The sequence below is a fragment of the Mercurialis annua genome, linkage group LG1-X, assembly GCF_937616625.2.
Source record: "Mercurialis annua linkage group LG1-X, ddMerAnnu1.2, whole genome shotgun sequence".
Classification (NCBI taxonomy): domain Eukaryota; kingdom Viridiplantae; phylum Streptophyta; class Magnoliopsida; order Malpighiales; family Euphorbiaceae; genus Mercurialis; species Mercurialis annua.
The window spans coordinates 53,097,343-53,120,704 of record NC_065570.1 but is presented as its reverse complement, the minus strand read 5'-3'; the positions used below and the strand labels follow the sequence as shown (position 1 = coordinate 53,120,704).

The following is a 23,362-nucleotide window of genomic DNA, read 5'->3' as shown; positions in this document are numbered from 1 at the left end:
TTTAGGGGAAGAAAAACGGGATCATGGCATATTGGAAAGCACGGGAAATCAAATTTCTCAGGACTGTGCACTCGGGTGCACGAACGTGCACCATCCAGGGTGCATGATCGTGCACTATCCTGAGGTGCACGATCTTGCACCATGCTGACTTATCGAAGTTTGGGGACTTTTCAGAGTTTTTTACCCTAAGAACTTGACGTAGTTTCGTTAATTCGAAAACGTTTAAAAGTGATAGTTTCTTTTAAAATAAAGTGAAAAGAGTTTAAAACCTAAATCTAAAAACTTTTAAAAGGAGATTTTAAAAGTGAAGTTAAACGTTTATAACGGACTTTAAAAGAGTTAAAGTCGACGTTTAAACGGTTTTAAAAATTTAGCAATCGGTTTTGCTAAATACTTAGTATACGACTAAGAATTATTTTGACAATTAAGTCTATACTATAAATGGTTTTCTTTAGGTATTGTTATACCTAAAATGACTTATAGAGAGAAGTTTAAACGTTATCTCGAATAAAATTTGGTATTTTTCATAATATAAGTGTAATATTAATGATATTTATTGCAGATGTTGATAATAGATGTCATAAAATAATTCTTTTGTTTTTTTATTTTGTATTTATTTGTATATGCACAATTTAATTACATATAGTTCAAATTGTATTACAAAATTTCATTTAGTTATTAAAAATTAATTTCAATTAGTTTCATAAGATTTTACATTTTCATTTGTTTTAGAAATGTTCCATTAAAATCCTTAAAAGTCAATTCCAATTAAATTCATTACATGTCATACGATTTTAATTCATTTTAAAAAGTTTCATATAAAAAAAGTAATTCTAATTTAGTTTAATTCACAAAAATTTATATAATTTCAAAAAAAATTATAGGACTTCACTTCATTTTGAAAATTTTATATATATACATAAAAGTCAATTCCAATTAGTCTCACGAGATTTCACATGATTTCATACAATTTTTTACGTACCTATTTACGGTTTAAAATATAAAAGTTTCGAAATGAAGTGAAGTCCGATGAATGTTTTTGAAATTAGATAAAATTTTGCGAATTAAACTAAATTTTCAGCATAAATTTTATACTTTTTAGTTTTGACTAGTAATAAATCTTTAAAGTAGGTATTAATTATTTATATATATAGTATAAAAGTGAACCCAAAGGTCCATTTTACTTAAAAATCCTTATATTTATAACATTATCTCATGATTGCCATCCTAGAATAATTGTCCTAAATGTCTATATTTGTAAACTACTCTCCCATCCATTGCTAATGCCATTAGTCTTTGATTTAATTTCGAAAAGACCAGCTCAATTGAGACGTGTGCTTACGCTAATACTACTATCACAAAAATGGCACTTTTTCCTATATATTTTCAAACAAAACCTTCATAACTATTCATTACGTTAAGGCTATTCACATAATACATCTTTTGTGTCTTACAAGTATCCAAATTTATAATTAAAATTAAATAAAAAGCTCACTTTGACCCTTCAAATCAGATTAAAAAAGTAAATTAGACTCTACGGTTGAAGTTGGCTCAATTATCATCCTGAAGTTGTCCAAAATGATTCATATCGCACCAAATAATGCCCCCGTTAGTTTTTTTTTCGTCTAACGATGATGTGGCACATAGGAATTTTTTTAAAAAAACATCCTTATTGTTTAAAATACTTATCAATTTTATATTATGAATTTCTTTGACCATTTGACCATCTTCTTTATTTAAATATAAATAATTAAATACTATTTAAAATTAAAATATTTATTAAACAATAAAAACTCAATTAAACACTTCGAAATTCGATTAGATAAATTAAAAATTTAATAGAAATCTAATTAAATCAGCTAAAATAATTAAAATATTCCTAAATTACCGCCGATCCCCTCCCCCCGAATCTATTCCGAAACGCCTCGATATTTTCTCAGCACAACCTCCTAAAATTTTCGACAGTCTTTTGGTCTGTTTTTGGTATTTTTTTAGTAATAAAAATATATATTTATTCAAAGTATTTTAAATTAAAATTTAGTCAATTCTAAAGCGAAGCGAGGGTTTTTTTACTAGTTATGATGTAAAATAAGGAAAAACACTAAGCACTAAGCAAGCCCAGGCTCAGTAGGCCTTTTGCTTTGCGTAAGAACCAAGGGTCCAATACAACAACACATAACCAATGCAATTGGGCTTCTCCCAATCTCTACAAGTCCCTATACAACACAGGAATTGCTAATCAGATATATCACAACCCTTCGTTTCCATCATGGGTTACATCTAATCGTCCATATTCTTCAAGAGCCTTCAACAACTGCTTCCCTTTCCTCTTTCCCCTCGCTGTACAATCCCCTTGCAGTGCCAGCACAACCGCACGCGCCACCTCTTCAGGCGGCGCGTGCTGAACCTGCTCATCCGCGTCTTCAGCACCACCACCGCCGCTATAAACAACAGTAAGCGCACTGAGAGCATACTCTTTTCCTCTTCCAGCCATTTTACCCATCATAGTTACCATAACCGGCACGGCTAATGCATGAGTACGCAGCTCTGCAGCCCCTTCCGCCACCGTAGAAGTCAGCTCTAAAGCGGCCAATGCCCGCTCCGCCGCAGGCCCTTCAAGCTCCATAACCACCTCGATCACGGTCCCAACAGCTCCAGCCTCAACAGCCAAGTGGCGGTTGCCTTCAGCTAAACAAAGAGCTAGTAAAACCTTAGTAGCAGGTTTTGCATGCGCTTCATTCTTCAAACTGGCCACCACCCGACGCATTAATTCGGGTGGGCAGACCGAGTCTGATGGTGGGTTGGGGACTAAAGATCGTTCTAAGAGGTTGAGAGCAGAGAGCTTTTCGAAGTCGGAACCAGTGCTGAGCTGGAGCTCAGCTGCATGGAAGAGTTCTTGGAGTTTGGTGGCGTTAATTGGCGGAGGCGGTGGTGGTAATGGGATGGGTTGTGGGTAGGGTTCGGGTGAGTGGAGAGGAGAGGTTACGATTGGGAATCTCCACTGAGTGAAGCTTTGAGAAGTAGTGGTGGAGGAGGAGGAAGAGGAGGAGGATTCAGGTTGTGGGGATTTTAGAAGCAGGGGTTGTTGAGCTTGGTGTTGCAGCGGCAACACTTGTGGGCGCGGCGGAGGAGAGGGAGATAAAGGTGGTGGAGCAGCGGAGGAAAGAGGGAGAGGAGGAGGATGAGGAGTGGTGGGACTGAGAGTGGTTTGAGCGCAGTGACGAAAGAAACCACAAGAGAAGAAGGGACGTGGCTGGGTTTTAAGTTTAGGGTGGTGAGTTTTCATGGTGACTCGGAGTGAGTTGAGTAGAGTAGCTTATGGTAGCAGTGAATTAGTGAGGAAGAGAAGAAAAGGAGAGTAAGAGAGTTGCAGAATGTTCAATCATGGAAGAGAGAGAGAGAGAGAGAGGGGTAATGAAATTAATGAGTACTGAAATTTGGTCAGTCAAAAACAGTGCAGAAACAGCAGAGCTAACAGTAATCAGATGCTGTGAATGAGACCCAACACTTATAATTACCACCAAACTACACGGTCAAAAGTTTAAAAAAACTACCGTCGGATTAACTATCTATGGGATGTTATTTTCTTCGAGTGAGCTTAACTCTTGATTTTTATGTCAACCGAGGAATAAATTGTACAATATATATAAAGTTTAGAGACCGAAATGATTTAATTTTATCCTTAATTAACTTTAAAATAAAAACGTATTGTGCTTAATTAGCCTGAAAATAATTAGTATTGCATTTAATTGATTAAAATAGCTGAAACTGGTTTATTTAACCCCGAATCACACGTTATGGAACCGGTTCACCCATTTTTCTATTTTCTTCTGTTCAAGATGTGGAAGAATAAGTTGGAAGTACAAAATACAAAGAACAGCAACAGCGTCCTATGAAAGGTCCTTTCAACTTCATAAATCTAAGGCTCTTCAATAATGGAAGTTTGTACTTTCAGATTAATTGTTCCCATCAGCAGTTAATGCTGCATATTTACACTTTTTTGGCATTTGGCTTAATAAATAGATTAATTTTGAAGGAAATGACAATCGGAACAAACAAACTTTTGAGAACAGAAATAATTTAGAAAGTGTTCCCTTTTTGTTAACTTACATTATGAGAACACTAATTTGGGATTTGTTTTCCTAATGTAGCGATGATGAAGAAAATTGCTACAAAATCAACTAAAAATACAAATTTGGAGTGGATCCCCTTATATCTAATTTCACCAGAATTCAAGCTGATATATTCCTTCTCTAAAAAAGAAAATAGTTATGGCACAAACTAAAGCATTAAATTCACCTCCATTTGTCACGTAATTCTTTCTTCTCTGATAAAATCCATGTTACGAAGATAGACACCACGAGAGCAACTATTGTTAGGAGCAACAAGGCGTAGCTAAAATCTTCTGTAAGCGAATCATAAGTCCTAGAAGGGGCGAGGCGAGTCAAAAACAGATCGACACCATATGTAAAAACAAGTGTGGTCGATTCGAGTTTAGCAGGCACTGTTACGATTCCTCTCAGACCCTCTACTTGAAGGGCGTGTGTAACATAGGACTGCAAAATAATTGCCATGTTAGATTAACGGATCAACCAGTGAGCAACAGATAAAAAGGAAGATATGGACAGCTATAAATCAATTACAGAAATAATAAAAACAGGATCCACACATCAGTATAGTAGAGCTTATGTTGTTTCTAAGAGTTCTAATTACAGACCACCCTATCAGGACATCAAGTTTCTATCAACTAAATCCAAGAGTGCTGAACCTGAGAATATAAGCCAAAACACTAGATAGGATATAAGCCAGAAGACAGATATCATGCACTTGCAGCTTACTCTCCACAACTTTCATTAGTAATACACCACTTCACAGCAATATGTGTTAATAAGCTCAAAACCACTCATTTTTTTGGAAAATTGACCAACAGTAGATAAGCAAGTGTTTGTACATATATAGGGTTTAGTAACTAGCTAAGTGCTTTTAATTTCTACTTCTGCATATTCTTTTTCCTCATAATTATAGGGGACAATATATCTTGCTTAGATTCCTCAGTCTGCCCCAAATAAATGCTTTTACAACTGTGTTTTGTCATACAAGCTCGTCCAAAGATGGTTCTGATATCATGAAACTACAATTCTGACAAACTTAATATTTCTATTATATCTTTTGGCAAGACAAAGCAGAAAATGGGCCAGGTTCTAAGAAACTGTGCAACCAAAATCTGTCCAAATTTGGTCATTATCAACTTATTTCAGCCCTTGCAGCTAAATATTGTGGTAGAAGTATAAAAAAAAGACCCGACACAAATTATCACTTTAAACACCACAAGAACTGCTGTAGAATAGAAACTAGACGTTGAATTACACTTGACATCCATGAGGCCCAAAATAAGTAGATCCAACCAATTGACAGAACCTCCCAAGAAACAACAAGATCAAGCAATGATTCCAAGGTTAGAAAGGATGTGGAGAAGAATACAAGGAGGTGGGGGCAACTAACCTGAGGCATAATTGGCAAAGAATCTGTGAAAGGTAAAATTCCTTCTTCTTTCTCTGCTTGTGTGGGGTTAAGAGACCGACGAGGATCCATGAAACGCTTATCAAGTGCCAAAACCTGTTAAAGCATTCAGTTCCATTCAGTACACAGACAATAATAGCTTCCATCTCAAATGCCCATGCCTATATTTCCAGAAAGTGCAAAACAAGGCCTCAAACAACTCTAAAATTTTATTTTGAATATTTTAACTAACCTGATCACCAATCGTACCGACAAGCAGTTGCTTTGAAGTTATACCCTTTGCTGTAGATGTAACAGCTATTGCTTTGATAGAATGGGCAAAGAAATATGACTGCGACTTTGTTATGATCTCAGGTCGAGAGTAGGAAGAGACTGGAGAAGTGAGATTATGCTTTCCAAAAACAAGCTTCAAAACATCTTTGTTGTCCTGCGTCCAATTTTCAAAAATTGAACAATTAAGATTTCAAATACACATGCAGATAGTATAGTATATAGGTTTAGGTCAAAGTAACTAAGTCGTTTAATCAAATTCACTGCGTCCAATTTTCAAAAATTGAACAATTAAGATTTCAAATACACATGCAGATAGTATAGTATATAGGTTTAGGTCAAAGTAACTAAGTCGTTTAATCAAATTCACTAATGCCCACTCTGTTAGTTACTTAACTTTCTCAGTTGACTTAGTCAAAGGATTTAATTATCCAAAATAAGTTCAATTTGATTCCTAAACTTACTTTTCTTTCATAAAAGTCCACCAAATCACAAAAATCAAATAAATTTTAACAAAATAATCTATAATTATTTATAAAATTATAACTTAATTACAATTATTATAATTTTATTTTAAATTAGCATATTCTTTAATAATAATATTTATTATTAATTATTATTACTATCTAAAAAATTATAAACATTAATTTTAAAATATTTAATAATAAATTCATACATAAATTAAATTAAATTATTATTTTTAAAGTTAATTAAAATACTATAAAGTTAATAATTTAAAAAAAATTATGAATTATTTTTGAAATTATTTTTTATTTTTATAATTTATGGACTTTTTTGAAAGAAAAATTAGTTTTAGGGGTTAAATTAAACTTTATTTGATAAATTATCCTTTGACTAAGTCAACTCAGAGGAGAATATAATGAATTTGATCAAATGTTAGGGGGGAAACATTATAGTTTTCAAACGTCAGATGACTTAGTTTGACATAACCTCAGGATCTTTTAGTAATTATCCCTATTATATATCCATATTAATGCATGCTTACCGCCCGAGATTGATCGTATATTTCAATGACTGACATCTCATATCTGTGTGCTCTTAAATTGAAGTAATGATAGATAACCCAGTTTTCACTGAAAACCTGCAAAGTGCGAAGTTGCATAAGGAGAACATATCCTCAGGACAGGAAAAAGGAAAGAAATAAAAGATACTTACTGCATGGACCGGGCCATGTGAGCCATGATGAGTAACACGATGCAATATGCGACCAGTGACTGTATCAATAAGATATGCAATCAACCATGACTCCTCGGGAGTAGCTGATCCAATGCCAGCAACAGCTTTTGGTGCAACAGTCGCCACAAATAGTAAATTTTTTGATATATATTTGTACATAACATCTTCATCTGCTATAACCTTTGCTTGAGTATGAACAACCTGGAAAAAAAATGAGGCAACTTTAGTATATGATAAGACAGTAAATCAATGGTAAAAGGGTACAAAATCCTATAAAGGAAAATTCCCATGCAAGAATAGGTGAAAGGAACAACAATTTGCAAAGCATGTCACATTCAAATCTAGCACATGTGACTTATTAGGATGGCTGCAAGAATAATAAAAGCATTTGTTCATATAAGGGACTCCATCTATGAGAGCCTTGCAGAGAAAAGACATTGTAAGTGAAAATAATATTCATGTGGTAATACTGGCATATAACTGGGAACTTGTGACAAAATGATCCACTCTTCTAAGTTCCTCTCTAAAAAAAACACTCATTTCATAGAAACAACTGATATCTAATTCACTATTCCGTGTAAGAATAATGAAAAGCAAATAAAAAATCTTCCTTTTTTTGTTTTGGCTATCCTGTATCCAGTCACCATATTAGGCACCAACTAATCCCAATTCGAGACGGACAGGACGCAAGGAATGCTGATATCTAAATTTACAGCTTATAGCAGTTGACAAAAACCCTTACTTTGACCAAGAATATTAATAACACAACTGATAATCCCAGACAAAGTTAATGTATCCTCACAGTTTTTCTTGAAAGCAAATTTCAGAAAGTTACGCTTTCTTGCCTCAATTAAAATGCTCTATATGGTTCTAATCGACCAAAAATTTCAATTAGATGATAATTAACAACTTAGTAAATATAGTCGAAATTAAATTACCACCAGGTCAAAAACAATTTTTGAAAAATAAAAAAGAAAGAAGCTAGTCTTAAGAATCAGCTCTCAACATTTTGAGAGAACAAAAAAATATACCTCATTTGACTTTCTTGTCACAGCTGTCATGATCTTCTCCAACTCCAAAGGGAATAAAATAGACCAAATACCCCTGGTCTCGAAGCAATACTCGTTTGGCGTTTCATCAATACAATTTCCCTTCAATGCATGTCCCCTGATAATGCCGTTCTCAGCCTCAACTGAATACCAGAAAATGTTTGAAAACTCACGCTGAAAAATACCGACAGCCTCGGGGGTTTGGGGATATAAATGTGCTTGTTGGTGAGCATCTATTAGTAGATGTAGCCTTTGTTCGGTTGAATCAGTAAAAGGTAGTGGAACCACTTGCACAATAGGATGAACAAGGTCGGAAGAACTCAGCTCCTTCCCAGTGTAAGTATCAACAAAAGAAAGTACACCTAGTGCATGAGAACTTGGTTTACACCTGCCAACCACCAGCACCAATGGATTCTCATCCATTGCATGGTGATGAGGAATTTTCCACTGATACATATTAAGCCCAATTGGGTATTCACATGCTTCTAATTTACGAAGCGAGCTTAGGAAGACAGACCACACAATCCGTCCATCTCCAGTGTGCAAGGCAAAAATCTTTCCAGATTTTGTAAGAATAATTAGAAGTTTCCTAAACCCATTATGGTCTCTGGTCATCTTGCTCTTCTCGGAGCTTTTCAACCTCATGGCTTGCATGGCCACTACATCCTCAGGGCTTGCAAGCATTAAAGTGCTTTTGAGCTTCAGAATGTGTCCCTTAAACAACAAAAAGAATCATATGTTAAAATCCAAGTGTCAGAATGAACCAGGGTCAATGAGTACTGCGGTAAATCATTATCTAATAAACAAGATATCAGCAATGCAATCGCATATTGTGCCAATGAAAAATAGACATCCGTGTTTTTTAATAAAGAACACAACAGAAGGATCAATTTTTTTTTAGAATTATTTATCCAGGGAAAAACATCAAGTACATTATGCCTCCACCAGGAAAGCACAAGGAGGTAAAGGAGGTCAGATGGTGTAAGAGGAAGGGGAGGCTTGGTCACTTGACAAAAATGGCAGGGTGAAAATGAAAATGCATAAAATTGAGAGGGAGAAAGAGAGAATTACATTTCTGCTGGTCATTGTAAATTTAAGGAGACACAGACCCAGTGTCTCAATAAAGTCCTATAGAAAGCATGTATGTGCGAGTGTTGAGAGGTGAGGCAGAGTAGACGGGTGGCAATAAATAAAAAAACAGTTCTTTAACCCTCATTGATATGATTATAACAGCTTATAATTTGCACATGGAATTGCAGAAATTTAAGAAATGCAACAAGAAATAGAAAGCCTTGTAAAAGAAACATAAATCAAAGATTTTCTATCTGCAGCCTATATACAACCAATGTAATAGCAGTAGAGTAAGTGGCAAGACATTTCGTAGACAGAGATATAAGCGATCAAAGAAGAAGGAAAAGAGAAAAAGAGAAATTTGGTAGATGTACTAACACATGATAGAGAGAGGGAAATCAACCTATCTAGCCCTATCTCTACAAAGCTACTCAGTAGTTTTAATCATTGATTTCCCCTAGGCTCTAGCCTAAGCAAGGTTAGAATCATTAGATCATTTACTTCACGAGATTTTGTGGAAGTCTGACAACTTCTACCTTTGCAAAGCCATCATAGAGATTAAATCATACCTTAAGCCATTCAAAAAGGTTTTGTTCCACTTTTGCTACTGATACACCTTGCTTTTCCACAGGAAGTTCAGACGTTGTTACATCTATTACTGATGCAAGGCTGTCTTCCCTACTCCACACAATCGCACCTTGTTGTAGGAGCAATAGTGAATGATCTTCCATAACAATCAAAGCTCTAAACCCATGCGTCCTATCTGTCCGCACATAATTGTTTATAAAAACCTTATGGACCATCCCTCTATGCTGGTCCATCGTAATACTCTCCTTAATCAAATCATTATTCCAGCTGTGACCAACCTTCACGCTAAGGTAAATATCATTCCCATGGTGTTCGACCAATGCAACAGCTTGTTGGTCCTCTGATAATGGAAGAGCATCACTAATAGCTGTCACATGATTGACTTTATACACCACCTTCAATGCACCTTCCTCTGACACACTTATAAACATCATAGATGTTTTGGTTTTCAGTGCAAACATCGGACCAATTTTTGAAGGCACTATTGTTGCCACTCCAACAGAGTCCTCTATAAGCTCTGATATGTATGTTTTCTGAAAGCTAATTTTCCCATCTGGAAAATTTACTGTTATCAAAGTTGACCCAGAAGAATCCATCATCACAAGTGTGTTAGTTGAAACTAAAGAAACTTCTCCTGAAAAACCACCAGAAATTTCTGTACGTTCATGCTTCAGTAGCTCTCCATTCTTTGCATTGAGTAGATATAATTCAAACTGTGAAGAACCAACAAATCCTACCACATATATAATATCACTGCCAAGGGGCTGAATCACTTTCTGAACCTCAAAACTGCAACAGACAGATCAAAGACACATCAGCGCCTTACTGTTTGCTGGAAAACAATAATCTAAAACACTTATTTCAATAGACAAACCTTTCAGCAGCAAAATCCTTCTTCCAAAGAACCTCGCCATGTTTGCTTGAAATAGCATGAAGACATCCTTGACCGAACACAAAAATAACATTGTCCTTATCAACTTTCAAGCTTTCCTGCAGCATGAAACCTCAGTTAACCGCATACTTTTGAAAATTTATTTAGGATGAGTGAAGTATAAATATGCATGGAAGAAGAATTGAGATTCTGGAAGCATGTTGAATTATGATATTGCCAAATTTGCAATATCACAATATCGGAATTACAGAATAGATTCTGGTGCATGGACAATATCATCTGATTGTTCAAACAACTCGTGATAAATTGACAATAACGGAACAAAGCCAATAACTTTGGAAGGTAAACCTTAAAGATTATTAAATGTGATTCAATCATGGTAGCACTGAGAAACCACTTTAAGGTTGCAAAGAAGTACTGACCGGCACCAATAATAGTGACTTTGAATGATTTGGGCCCTGAAGAAAGGATTCCCACACCATTTGTCCATCAGGAAGGTTCCATGCTCTTAAAATACTTCCCTCTGATGAAAGGGTAATAACATCTGAAAATACAAAAGTTAAACTACTAAGAATTGAGATAAGTATGAAAGCAAAATGATCACTCGATGCATGGTAGTGGTACACCAAAAAGGCAAAACAATTATCCAGCTCATATTGTGATCAAAATAGTTAAAAGCTAGATAAACACCAAGTGAAATTTTATAGATATGAGCAAAAGAAACTATTACATTTCCCCATGGCAATATCAATTCCATCAACAACATCATTGGTGCCAAGTACATGCCTCCAAACTGCATTTAAAAAATAACAATCAGCAATCAAAATCATTAAAACAAAAGGATGATGGATAACATTAGCAGTTAGGAACATACAGATGTCGCCGTGGCGAAGATCAAGAGAAGCAATAACATTCTCTTCAGTGGAAACAACAACCCGTTTTCTACCAGTCTTTTGCGTGTGAAATACTGCATCCTTCACTTTCCCTATATACTGTTGATGCCTACATTCATATAATTTAGGTAATCAGATCAGAATACAAGTAAATCAATCAATGTCATTCTTAATTAACAAACTAAGAGCTAGTCAATAGCTAGGTATGGTCAGTTAGATATAAGATTGACAAAATTCAACAACAACCGCAATAAAAGCAGCTAAAAAGGAGTAAGTTGAGTAACACGAAAAGATTACCAGTCCATAAGGCCGACTTGATCTTCGTAAAGAGAGAAGGTTGGGATTAGAATTGATAGAATAAATAGAGAGATTATAGAAACCCTAATCGCCATGTTCATGGCGAGTGAAGCAAAGTCTTGTTTTCTCGCTCGTTTGATAGATCTGATAAGACTGTCTTGTGTAATACTATGTAGGTGTGTTTTCGTTATTCGCTCGTCGCCGGCTTAATGAGTGTATTGGGGTAAAGGAGTTGGAATATAATTTGATTACTCATTATCTCTAATTTAAATTTAATAAGTTTAAATTATTCAGTTGATTACTCGTTATAAATTGTTATAGTTTGAATCAATTTTAAAATTTAAGTTCTTATATAAAAATATATAATTAATAAAATATTATATATTTATTTATTTTTTGTTATAGGCTAAATTTCTCATTAATATTCACAAAAAGAAAATCTATAAATTGAAAATTCATACAACTTTTTTTAAAGATAGAAAAATGTTATATTTTGATAGAGGAAAATCAACTGGAAAAAAATTAAAACTGCAGATTTGTAGGAAGAATTATTTCTAAAGATTATTTAACTTTTTTTTCCCGATTGTGTATTTTCTATCATTGGAACATAATGAAACTTAATTGATAAGAAGGATTTTTTTGTAGAGGTTAAATATCATCACAATACCCTGACAAAGAGATGTTATAAATATCTGAATTTAAGAGTGTACAACTTGGATTATGTAGATCATAAATTTTGAAAATCTCACTTAAGCGAGATAAACTTTTAAAAAAAAATAAATGATCAATTTTACACTGCAAATATTATTCCATTCAAAATTCACGGGTTACATAACCCTCGATCGTTTTGGATATTTAGAGAGCATCGCTTTCAAAAATAACTTTGTTCCAGCTATTAACTAAAGACGGTTCATTATTTTTCGTAAACTTAAAAATTTCAAATATCAGAATTTTACAATTTTCTAAAGACAACAGAGAGTTCCTAATAAGATATTGATGATCATTTTTTGCATTTTTACTAGTATTTTTTTTTCATTGCTATATCAAAGTTCAATTTGTAAACACTTTAAAGGAGTATATTTGAATGAATTTTCTAGTATGATTGCATATTCTTGTTTAGGGGAGTAACTATTTCAGTAACTTGGACTTTCATTAAGTTTGCAGCTCTGAGAGATTACCTCTGTGATTGGATCAGTCAGACTCTTAAAAATAATATTATTTTGAGATTTCATATATGCTGGAAGATAAAGTATAAAAGAATAATTGAGGAATGATGAGTCCATGCTTGTCAAGTTCTCAGTTATTATTTTCGGGGCGGAATTAAGAATTCTATTATAAGATGGCTAATTTGTATAAAATTAAATTTGAGTGGGTTAATTGTATAAAAATTAAAATTAAGTAGCTATATTTTCAAACAAATAAAATTAAAAGGATAATTCTACAAAATAAATAAAAAATTATAGAGACGGTCGCTATTTCAGCCAAAAGGCTAGTTCCGCCCCTAATTGTTTTCCATGTCATATGAATATTTGAAGATCCTTTCCAAGAAGACCTAAAGCTAAGAGGGAAAGCAAAATAAATATGTTTTGTTTCAGACAATTAAATAATAAATGCACAATTGTTTTCTCTTAATTGCGTAAACCGCATGTCAAATTAAAATTTAACTGCTGATTAAAGTTGGCAGTCGATGGGATACCATCATGTAAGAGCATCTCCAATGCAATGCTAAAATGAAGTGCTAATGCCATAATTTAGCATTTAATCTTAAAATGCATCTCCAATGCAGTGCTATAGTCTGTGCTAAATTTAGCATATGCTATATCACGTGCTAAATTTAGCACAGACTATAGCATATGCTAAAATTCAACCACCAATAGCAATTCACTATTAATTACAACTTTACCATGGTCATTTTTTGCATTTATTATTTTAACCTACTTTTTTTTATTTTTTTACTTTTTTCATTTTAAATTTTATGCTTCTATTTAATTTTACAACATCGATTTTATTTTTTAATAGTAGACCATACATCAATATAATAAAAAAATTAAATAATTTATTTTTATATAATTCATCGATTCTTTTAACTATATCTTTTGAAAAGCTCATTATTAAATTAAAAAAAATATTACATAAATTTTAGTTTAAAATATTTAATTAAAAAAATTATTAAATAATTAGCAATTAATAAAATTAAGAGATAATTATCTTAATAAATAATTATAACATTTCTTTTTAACTTTATGCATTGGAGTAAAATTTGAAATGCTATGCTATCTATAGCATTTTATCACTTTTTCATGCTAAATTTAGCATAAAAAGTAGCATCCCATTGGAGATGCTCTAAGCACCGTGAAATAAAATTTTAGTTTCATTTGGAATTTTAAGATTCCACATGAATTGCCAAATCCTTTTCCATACAATTTGGAATATTTGGAGTAAAAGAATGAACAGACGGTCAACGTGCTTTGTAACGTGGGATCATTTAATTTAATTAATTTTTTTAAATAATTCACTCCAATTTTTTTTATTTTTTGTCAAATTGTTCTATAATTGTATTTTTAAAATGCGTAAAATACAAATTAAAGGTGAGAGATGCGAAAAAAAAATTAGAGAGTTCTCTAATTGTTGCTATAAAATTATCCTAAACCTATATTTTACAATAAAAATATATCTGGCCCTTAAATGAAGAGTTTTGGAGTTAGTTATTCAAAAAAGTACAAATCAAATTAAATGACTCTGTGTTACAAATTTAGAAGGTGCGTTGACCCTTTATTCATAAAAGAATAGTATTCCTGATATCTTTGTTGTAATACTATGTAATATCAAAATGGTTTAATACCTTAAAAAACCCCGACCTTACAACCCCCCTTTGATCATAATCTGATGTTGAAAATTTGTCAATTTTACCATATTTCGCATTTTATCGTTTTAATTATACCCTGAAATATTAAATTGACGTCATTTTCATTTGAAAAAAAAAATCAAAAATGTTCTCCACGTATAGCATATATTAATTTACAATTTGTTTAGATTTAGTTAAATTAATTAAAAATTTAAATTTGTTTTAATCGGATTATGGTTTTTAGTTAGTTTTTAAAAATAAATGATTTATTTGTAATTTTTAAAATGGAAATGAATTTAATTTTATCTTTAAACATGGTTAATCGAGTGATTTCATCATTTAAATGAAAAATTGACAAAAAATAAAAAAATTGGGGTACAATTGAAACGATAAAATACGAAACAGAGTATTGACAAACCTTCAATGTCAAGGCATGATCAGAAAAGACTATAAGTCGGTTTTTTTAAGACATTAGGTCTATCAAAATCTGACTGAATATCGTCCAGAGGTATTAAAATGCTAAATAAGCTTATCAGGATATTTCCAATAAAAAAGAGGAATTGCTAATATCTTTTTGAGCATCCTCCATGGTACTGTATTACTAAATTAGTAGTATTTCAAACCCTAACGTTGGAATCAATCAAGTTAGGGTAGGATTAAAGCTACGATACCAGAGTCGGGAGAAATGGGGTCCCCCATAATCCAAGTATCCTCATAACAAAGAATATTGCCACCATCAGTGTTTTAAATACTGAACTGGTGGCCAATCCGGTGAGACCAATAATTTTCGATTCAACTAGTTGAACCGGTTCAATAATTAGTTCAAATGGTTTAATAAATTGTTAAAAGATTAGAGAAGCTAAAGTTTGCGACGGATTTTAGATATTTAGTGATAGATTTTTCGGTCACTAATTGTTTGTTGTGAGCTTCGACCCTGGTATTTTACCGATTCAATTCAGTGCAATTCGGTCCAACTCAGTCTAATCCGGTTCGACCGGAATTTCTGTTCTTATTGTTTTAGAACTGGGCTATTAGCTGGATTCCGATTCGACCGGTTTGACCGGACGCTTTGGTCCAATTTTTAAAACTCTGGTCACCACTGTGTATGCGTCATCTTAACCCTTTTTAAAAAAAGACTAAGCCCCTACAGTAAGCTTCTCTAACCCTAAGAAGGTCTATGACCAAAAGAAGCATTCAATTTTGAGGCAGTGTTGAAGTATTTTTCCAGATATATTCTATAGTTTAACGAGTTGGGATTTGAGATAATTGGCAAAATTTGTTTTGCCACTAATTGAATGTCTCTGGATCCTTGAGAATTCATAGTAACTTAAAATTTATGAATTCAAATAATTTTTGTTACTTATAACTTTAGAAAATATTAAAAATTTAAATAATATTTAGAAACGTAAATTTTATAATAAAAAATTAAATAAAAAAATTATAAATTGAAAACTCATTATACTTATTAAATAATGATTATTAGTTTTATATTATTTTTAATTTAGTATCGATCGTTAAACTTAAATAGCAAGTGAGATTCACTCTCAATTTTCCATCTACTTAAGAACTTTCTACTTATATTTTTCATAATAGAGAGATTGAGTATATAATAATAGTCGAATGGAACTAATTAAACAAAATACGTAAATTACACAGATTTTAGGACGAGTTTTACCATTGTGTTTCTTACAAAAATAAGGTGGATCATGTCGCCGACTACGAATCAAAGGACAAGATTCATCAACTATCCACAGACTAATAACATCAGACGCCTGAAAATTAGAGGCGTTAAAATGGATCATGACCGATAACACGATACGTAAATTTGGCGAATCCTGGTTGAGACTTGACGGATTCGTGTCATAAATGTGTGTCAACCGGTTTATGACACAAAATAAACGGGTCGTGTTACGAATTAACTCGCAAACCCATCTAACCCACGTAACCCGTTTACAAATTATATTATTAATAATAATATAGTAATAAAATAGGTATAATTTTATAAAATAAAAAATAATTAAATATGATTATATCAATGTACAAATAAAAAAAATTATATTAAATTTTTATAATTAGAGTATCAATTGATAAATTTGAGGTTAAAATTATATTTTTATGGTCTAAATTTTTTTAAATATTAAATGGGTCGTATTAGTCGTGTAATTGTGCTAATCGTGTTATTCGTTTTATCTTAACATGTTAATCGTATCGTGTCTTGTCACTCGTTTAAAATTTGTGTCGTGTTAGGGTTAAAAGTTTTGACACGGTTAGTTAAACGAGTTGTATTTGTATTGACCTTAATCGTATCAGCAGAATCGGTCGATACGATACATTTACGACCCGCCAATCTATTATGACAACCCTATTAAAAATGGAAAATTGCTATTTGATTGTCACGTCAAGTGAGTTAGCAAGGTTGGATTAAAAAGGATAGATATACAGCATTACTCCAATAAAAATCTATTCAGGCATCCCATTTTACAGAGAACAGTAAACACAATAAAAATCTATTCAGGCATCCCATTTTACAAAGAACAGTAAACACAATATTTATTCCATAACTTGGCAAGTAGAATCATATACCCCCAAAAAAAAAAAAACTGTTTCTGTCTTTAAATCATTGGAATTAGGAGTGATGAATAGTGTGAAGAACTTTTGTTGTCTATTCTCTTTTAGTCTCATCTTTTAATTTGAAAGAACTCAAATCAAGATTCCTAAAACAGCACTAAAATATAGTATAAAAACACTATCCTTTTCACTCTCCAAAAGTTCAGCTAGACAAAAAAAGAACCCGTTTTTTGTGCAGTATCAACATAAAGCTTGCTTTTTGGCTTCAAAGATCCAGTTCCCATTTCTTTTAAAGAAACAATTTGAAGCATTTTGGTATCGAAATCTCCTTCTTCTTCAATTCGTATTAGCTTATTTTTCATTGGTTTGTTGTTGTGGATCATATGCTTAATCAGTTGCATTTTGCTTTTTTATTTATTTATCTTCGTTTAATACATTGTCAAGATTGAGGGAGGGAACTTTTGAATTCAAGTTTGGATTTTGTATTTGTACTTTGATTTCTTTGTTGTATAAGAGAAATTTAAATTGCATAAACTTGTGTGATTATTGCTTAGTTGGCTAAGATTAATTGCTTGATTTGTAGATATGGTGATTAGTGGGATGGACAATGAGATTGTATCTGACTTGGATGCTCATTTTTATTATAGAATCGAATTGGAATTCTAAGTTAGTGCTTGTGCTTGGGGTTGTTCATTATTATAGGAATAACTTAGGCTGGTTTGAATGGCATCTATAAGGAGAACATTGTCTCCTGTGCCGCGAGCCGGGGCGTTAATGAATGGGGAAGTCTCTCTAGTTGCTTCTCCGTTGTCTAAATCCTCGTCGACAGCTCATCAGAACTTATCAACATCTAGAGGATTGCTGTCTTCTATTCTTGGTTTGACGGATTCTCAACCTTCTGTTCTCGGTGTCTCTTCACCGAGAACATCTAGAGCATTTGATAGGGGAAAACCTAAGGGGCAAGTTTGGAGGAGGGCGTTTTTTCATTTCCTAGTTTGTTTTGTGGTTGGGATGTTTGTTGGTTTTACTCCGTTCGTGTCAACGAATTTATCAAGAAATCTTATGTTAAAGAGCCAAGCGATTTCCTTTGAGATGGTATCGACTGTTAGAGGTTTCCGTACATTAGAAGGCATGACCGCAAATGTGACATCAGTAGCCGAGAGCGAGGGTCTCGGCAATAATGGCACATCGGATCCAGAAGTGACGCTAGCTGACCAGATCCCGAGTGATATGCCGGTTAACCAATCAATCCCCGAAGATATGGCATTGGCGTCTCAGAAGCTTTTGATAGTTGTGACTCCAACCTATGCTAGACCACTTCAAGCTTTTTATCTGAATCAACTGGGGTACACATTAAAACTGGTTCAACCTCCGCTGTTGTGGATAGTTGTGGAAATGACGTCTCAATCTGAGCAAACTGCTGACATTTTAAGGAGAAGTGGGGTTATGTACAGGCATCTTGTTTGCAAGAAAAATCTTACTGACATAAAAGATAAAGGCATTCACCAAAGGAATGTGGCGTTGTCTCACATTGAAACACACCACCTTGATGGGATTGTCTACTTTGCAGATGATGCCAACATTTACGCGACTGATCTTTTTGAGCAAATGAGAGCAATCAGGTATTTTTGATTCCACATTACTCTGTCCGTTTTCCAGTCTTTATTTGCGATCATCTTGAAGTGCTTCTTATCTGTATATCTTTTTGGGAATATGTAGTTATGGACAGATTTATCCCTCGGTAAATGAGAAAAGACTGTAGATATGTCAATGTTCAATTCATTCTTAGATCTCTAGTACCTTCAGATAATCAGTCTTCAAATGATGTAATGTCGCTCAAATAGCGTATTATAACCCACATAAACTGAGCAGCTGTTGATTAAGATTTTTACTTATCATGATCGAACAGCCTAAGGGTACCCGCCTTTCCTTTGGTTACTTGATGAGTTGATGCTGTTTGTACTGTAGCATTTAAGTGGATTTTAAATATGTATGTTGTACGTCTACAGGATTCAGGTAGAAACAACAAAATGTAACTAACAAAGAAGCAGAAGTATACTTACAAGTTACAAGAAACTCATAAATATAATTCTAGGGAAAGAATGGGTTCATCTTCATATGATCACCGTGTTTTAGATTGTTGTGAATTGACAAATGTCACTGACATGAGGAATATAAGGTACCTACTTTATTTGGTCACTGGATAAGTCCCCATTGTCTTGGTTTTATCACTAGTTTTCTATGGCCGATTGCTTACAGTTTGCTTCATTGCTTGTGTGTTCTTCTTAAAGAGGTTTAATAGCATTATTGTGAAAGACGAATCATCATTTTTCCGCTTTAAGGGTGTGCTTATCATGACTATAGTACGTTTCTCTGCACTTATATTTTGGAAAACTCCATCTTCATTTTTCCCTACAGACGGTTTGGGACTTGGGCAGTGGCCAAAGTAACAGAAAGCAAAATCCAAGGTCTTATTGAGGGCCCCATTTGCAATGGAACTCGAGTTATTGGATGGCATGTCGATGTAGCAAGTATGAGATACCGGAGATTCCATGCTGACATGTCAGGTTTTGCCTTCAATAGCACAATACTTTGGGATCCAAAACGATGGCACCGGCCAACACTTGAACCTATTAGGCTGCTTGACAGAGTCAGGGATGGCTTGCAGGTCAGTATTCTGGCTGTTTCCTAGTTGTCCATTATCGTCATTGCATTGTAAAGAATGATAAATTTTATGGCCTCCTGTTGCATTATTAAGGATTGAATAAGGAAATATGAATAGGGGGAACAACATTGGTTATTATTTACATGATGGCTGATAATTAGGAGTGCGTAACGAATCGAAGTGACCCAAAATCTGAACTATTCCGAACCGAAAAGATAATTTTTTACGTTCATTTATTATAAAACTTTTAAAATATTTTGATTCAGTTCGGTTTTTAATTTCTGAAAACTTAAAGTAGAAAAACCTAACCATTTATACACAATTTATCTTTTTAATAATATTATATTCTTATGAATTTGAGAGGTTAAAATGTACGATACTCTATTATTTGGTCTAGATTTTATTTCTAATCTTAGTATCTCTTACTTTTCTTTAAAAGAAGTATTCCTGTATTTTGGTAAAACCGAAAACCGAACCATATAGAACCAAATTGTACCCTTTTAAGTTTTAGGCTTCTGTTTTATTCAAAAATCGATCGATTTTTTTAAATATTCACTTCCGAACCGAACTGAAAATCAATTTTCAAATGTTCACTTCCGAATTGAACCGAACACCGAGTGCACACCCCTATTGAAGGTAGCGTTTTTCCTCGAATAGAGTACAAAAATATTTTGAACCATGTTATTCCTGAAATTACTCGACTCACTCAACTAAGCTCATGTTTTAAAGTAACTTCATTATGTTTTCCGACAAAACATTTAGTGAGCTACTGTAATACACTCTCGAATCCACCTCAACCATCAAGTGCGGTTGGCTTCGCAATAAAATGTTAGGCTCATTGAGATGTATTGCAGGTTAGCACATTCATTGAGCAAATTGTGGAAGATGAGAGCCAAATGGAAGGCTTACTAGAAGACTGTTCAAGAATCATGGTTTGGCGTCTGCATCTAGAGTCACGTAGCTCCTTCTATCCTCCCAAATGGTTTACGATAAGTAATCTTGATGTTATTTCTCAGCTTTGATAAAATTCAATATGGATAGTGAAGGTAGGTAAATTTTCTCAGTTTAATTCTTCAGTGTTTAAATTCTTTATTACTGTCTAACATATTTGATATTTAAATGCCAAAGTGCATGAACATGAAGCTGTTATCCTTAGAAAGAACTGACTTATTCTAGCATGTTGAATGACTGTAGTTAGGGTGTAATAGAGTCTACTGTTAGTCTCAAACTTGATCCTAATATTCGAACTCAATCGAGTCGAAATAGTGTCAAGTTCGAACTCGCTTTGATTCTGAAAATTGAAACTCGACTCGAACTCGTTCTACTTCTATTTTAGGTGTTCGACCTCAAGCTCAGTAGAAGTCGAGTTCGATTCGGCGACTCAATTATACGTTTAAATTTTTTAAAACTTAAACTTTAATGTAAAAATACGAATATCATTATAAATAGATTTAATTATAAAGAATAAAAAAGTAAATAAATCAAAAGCTCGATCAGACTCACGAGCTTGTCACGCTGAGTATTTTAATGTTCAAATTTGACTGGGCGGCTGACTGTAGTTGTTTGAATCCGAGCTTTAACTTGATTAACATCGAATCAATCTCAAATAACTCGCAAATTGGCATGACTTAGTTACACCCCTAAGTGTAGTCATCATGCATCATCCACCATGTTATCAACTCATTTTCTTACTTGTGTAAATTAAATGCATCTCAGGAATGATTAATGAAATGGGTGGCTGAAAAATTAAATATTAGCAGGCAGTTGCGAAGAGGCTATTTTGCAGACTGGCATAAACTTTGTCATTGTACAGTATTATCATTATCTGAATTGCTGCTCTGCTATTTTCCAAACAAGTGAGAGTATGGATGGGGTAATTGTACAAAATTCATCACCATTTTTTTTTTAATTTCAATTTGAATTGGCATTTAAAAAAAAAAATCATGGTGGAGCCATTTCATTTTTTAGTTATTTTCCTCTATTATCGTAACAATCATCTTTAATGAATCGTGAGTGGATAAAAGGACCATTTGTAACCTTAGAGATTCACTTGTATAGTTGTATATAGTGCATCATCACCGGTTTATAAATACATCACCACCACCTATTTTGCGCTAAACTTGAAACGGTGAAACCACTGATTAAAGATCCGGGCTGACTGGCCGGTTGAACTAGGAACCGGCCAGTTGTCCGGTTCAAAGAATATGAAAAATCAGAAATTCAGTACATCCATATTGGGCAAGATTGAATTGGAAGAATCGGATCAAACCGGTGATTGAATTGGTTAAACAACAGGTTGAATCGGACGTGAGAAATTAGCAACGGAAAAATCCGTCTAACTACCTAACATCCGTGTCAATTTTTTTTCATTAAATTAGTCAAATCGGGAACTTGAGGCCATTTCGATTCGGTTTTAAAAAAACTGGGTGAAACAAGAAATACCAAAATTGTTTACAAGAATACATTATAATTATAAAATTTTGTAGTTTGAAAAATATTTTTTAGAAACTAAAAAGATTTATTATTAAAATTTAAATAGTAATTTTTGGATAATTTTACAACGCAATAGTTGTGATATGTCATTCGTGCAACAAACCAATGAAACGTTTTTTATTAATATATTTAACGATAAAAAAACGACACGACACAATAATTAAGAATTTTCTATCACTAATGTTCATGGAATTGTTGTAAAAATAACGTAGCACAACAATTGTTTGAGATAAACAATTTGTAACTTTTAATCCAAGTTGCAAAAGTTTGGCATATTAGCTAGATTCAGAAGAAGATAATAAATAAGTCAAAGGTAAAGAAGATTTGAGGGAGGTTCATCAACAACTTCCTGCTTCTGTCACCGTCGTCACCTCTCAGTTGCATCCACCATATAACTATTTTCCAATCAAAATCCACGACATTAAGCAGTTTTGTGAAACTGATAATAAAAATGTCGATATGTCCGAGTGGTTAAGGAGACAGACTCGAAATCTGTTGGGCTGTGCCTGCGCAGGTTCGAATCCTGCTGTCGACGCTTTTTTTTGGCCAAATTGTCAAAATCTAATAAATGACACTTTCTTATTGATGGATGATGTGCCTGCAATGGAAAATTATACAATGCTAGAATATTTGTTATTGGCTTAACATGGCACAACCGTTGTAGTATTTAATTATTAGTTCAACAACTATTTACTTTGAATTATTTACTTTTTTAGAGAAATAAAATATAAAACTCCCATATGGATTACCATATCTTTATCAATATAAATTTTTATTTGATTTGAATTTTTTTTTTTGCATAAACATTTTAAAATGTATAGTTTGATTTTGTCGTGAAAAAATTAAAAGAAAAAAGTTGTTTTTTTATTGTTCAGTTCGTCAATATTAGAGGGTAGAACCACCTTAAGTCTGAAGTAGGCTTTAACCGAATTATCATTTATTTTTTTTGAAAGTTTTCAAATTTGTTTAAAAATTTAAATAAGGTAGAATTTATAACAAAAATTAGGTCAGATG

The 23,362-nt window shown here is 33.3% G+C and overlaps 3 protein-coding genes and 1 non-coding gene across 6 annotated transcripts; 2 read left to right on the top strand and 2 right to left on the bottom strand.

Annotated features, from left to right (window-relative positions):
- Nucleotides 1-2,102: 2,102 nt before the first annotated feature.
- Nucleotides 2,103-3,557, bottom strand: LOC126677511 (uncharacterized). Its single transcript, XM_050372174.2, has one exon. It carries the CDS (start codon nucleotides 3,284-3,286, stop codon nucleotides 2,249-2,251), a length of 1,038 nt encoding a protein of 345 aa, XP_050228131.1. The 5' UTR covers nucleotides 3,287-3,557; the 3' UTR covers nucleotides 2,103-2,248.
- A 504-nt stretch (nucleotides 3,558-4,061) lies between these two features.
- Nucleotides 4,062-12,005, bottom strand: LOC126677502 (uncharacterized). The gene is made up of 12 exons (XM_050372165.2): nucleotides 11,778-12,005; nucleotides 11,462-11,589; nucleotides 11,318-11,380; nucleotides 11,010-11,131; nucleotides 10,570-10,685; nucleotides 9,677-10,484; nucleotides 8,019-8,750; nucleotides 6,967-7,188; nucleotides 6,797-6,892; nucleotides 5,753-5,947; nucleotides 5,503-5,616; nucleotides 4,062-4,556 (listed from the first exon to the last, which is right to left on the bottom strand). The coding sequence occupies exons 1-12, from the start codon at nucleotides 11,876-11,878 to the stop codon at nucleotides 4,296-4,298; spliced, it is 2,958 nt and encodes a 985-aa protein (XP_050228122.1). The 5' UTR covers nucleotides 11,879-12,005; the 3' UTR covers nucleotides 4,062-4,295.
- Nucleotides 12,006-17,146: 5,141 nt separating this feature from the next.
- On the top strand, nucleotides 17,147-21,952 carry LOC126665314 (probable beta-1,4-xylosyltransferase IRX9H). Of its 3 annotated transcripts, XM_050358073.2 has the most exons (5): nucleotides 17,147-17,505; nucleotides 17,774-18,812; nucleotides 19,609-19,858; nucleotides 20,710-20,901; nucleotides 21,572-21,952. In XM_050358073.2, the coding sequence occupies exons 2-4, from the start codon at nucleotides 17,914-17,916 to the stop codon at nucleotides 20,875-20,877; spliced, it is 1,317 nt and encodes a 438-aa protein (XP_050214030.1). In that variant the 5' UTR covers nucleotides 17,147-17,505; nucleotides 17,774-17,913; the 3' UTR covers nucleotides 20,878-20,901; nucleotides 21,572-21,952. The 3 variants fall into 3 exon arrangements, with proteins under 3 accessions (XP_050214030.1, XP_050214031.1, XP_050214029.1); XM_050358074.2 differs by lacking the exon at nucleotides 21,572-21,952 and having other exon boundaries at nucleotides 17,893-18,812; nucleotides 20,710-21,017; XM_050358072.2 differs by lacking the exon at nucleotides 21,572-21,952 and having other exon boundaries at nucleotides 17,148-17,505; nucleotides 20,710-21,017.
- Nucleotides 21,953-22,801: 849 nt separating this feature from the next.
- Nucleotides 22,802-22,883, top strand: TRNAS-CGA (transfer RNA serine (anticodon CGA)). Its single transcript has one exon. It is a non-coding gene; the product is annotated as a tRNA-Ser (tRNA).
- Nucleotides 22,884-23,362: the final 479 nt, after the last annotated feature.

Coding starts and splice junctions, on each gene's coding strand:
- LOC126677511 (XM_050372174.2), bottom strand. CDS start 3,286: ATGAAAACTCACCACCCTAAACTTAAAACCCAGCCACGTCCCTTCTTC.
- LOC126677502 (XM_050372165.2), bottom strand. CDS start 11,878: ATGAACATGGCGATTAGGGTTTCTATAATCTCTCTATTTATTCTATCA. Junction 5,948..6,796: donor TATACGATCAATCTCGGGCG/GTAAGCATGCAT, acceptor AATTGGACGCAG/GACAACAAAGATGTTTTGAA. Junction 4,557..5,502: donor CTTTGCCAATTATGCCTCAG/GTTAGTTGCCCC, acceptor ATTATTTTGCAG/TCCTATGTTACACACGCCCT.
- LOC126665314 (XM_050358073.2), top strand. CDS start 17,914: ATGGCATCTATAAGGAGAACATTGTCTCCTGTGCCGCGAGCCGGGGCG. Junction 18,813..19,608: donor GAGCAAATGAGAGCAATCAG/GTATTTTTGATT, acceptor TTTTCCCTACAG/ACGGTTTGGGACTTGGGCAG. Junction 19,859..20,709: donor GAGTCAGGGATGGCTTGCAG/GTCAGTATTCTG, acceptor GATGTATTGCAG/GTTAGCACATTCATTGAGCA.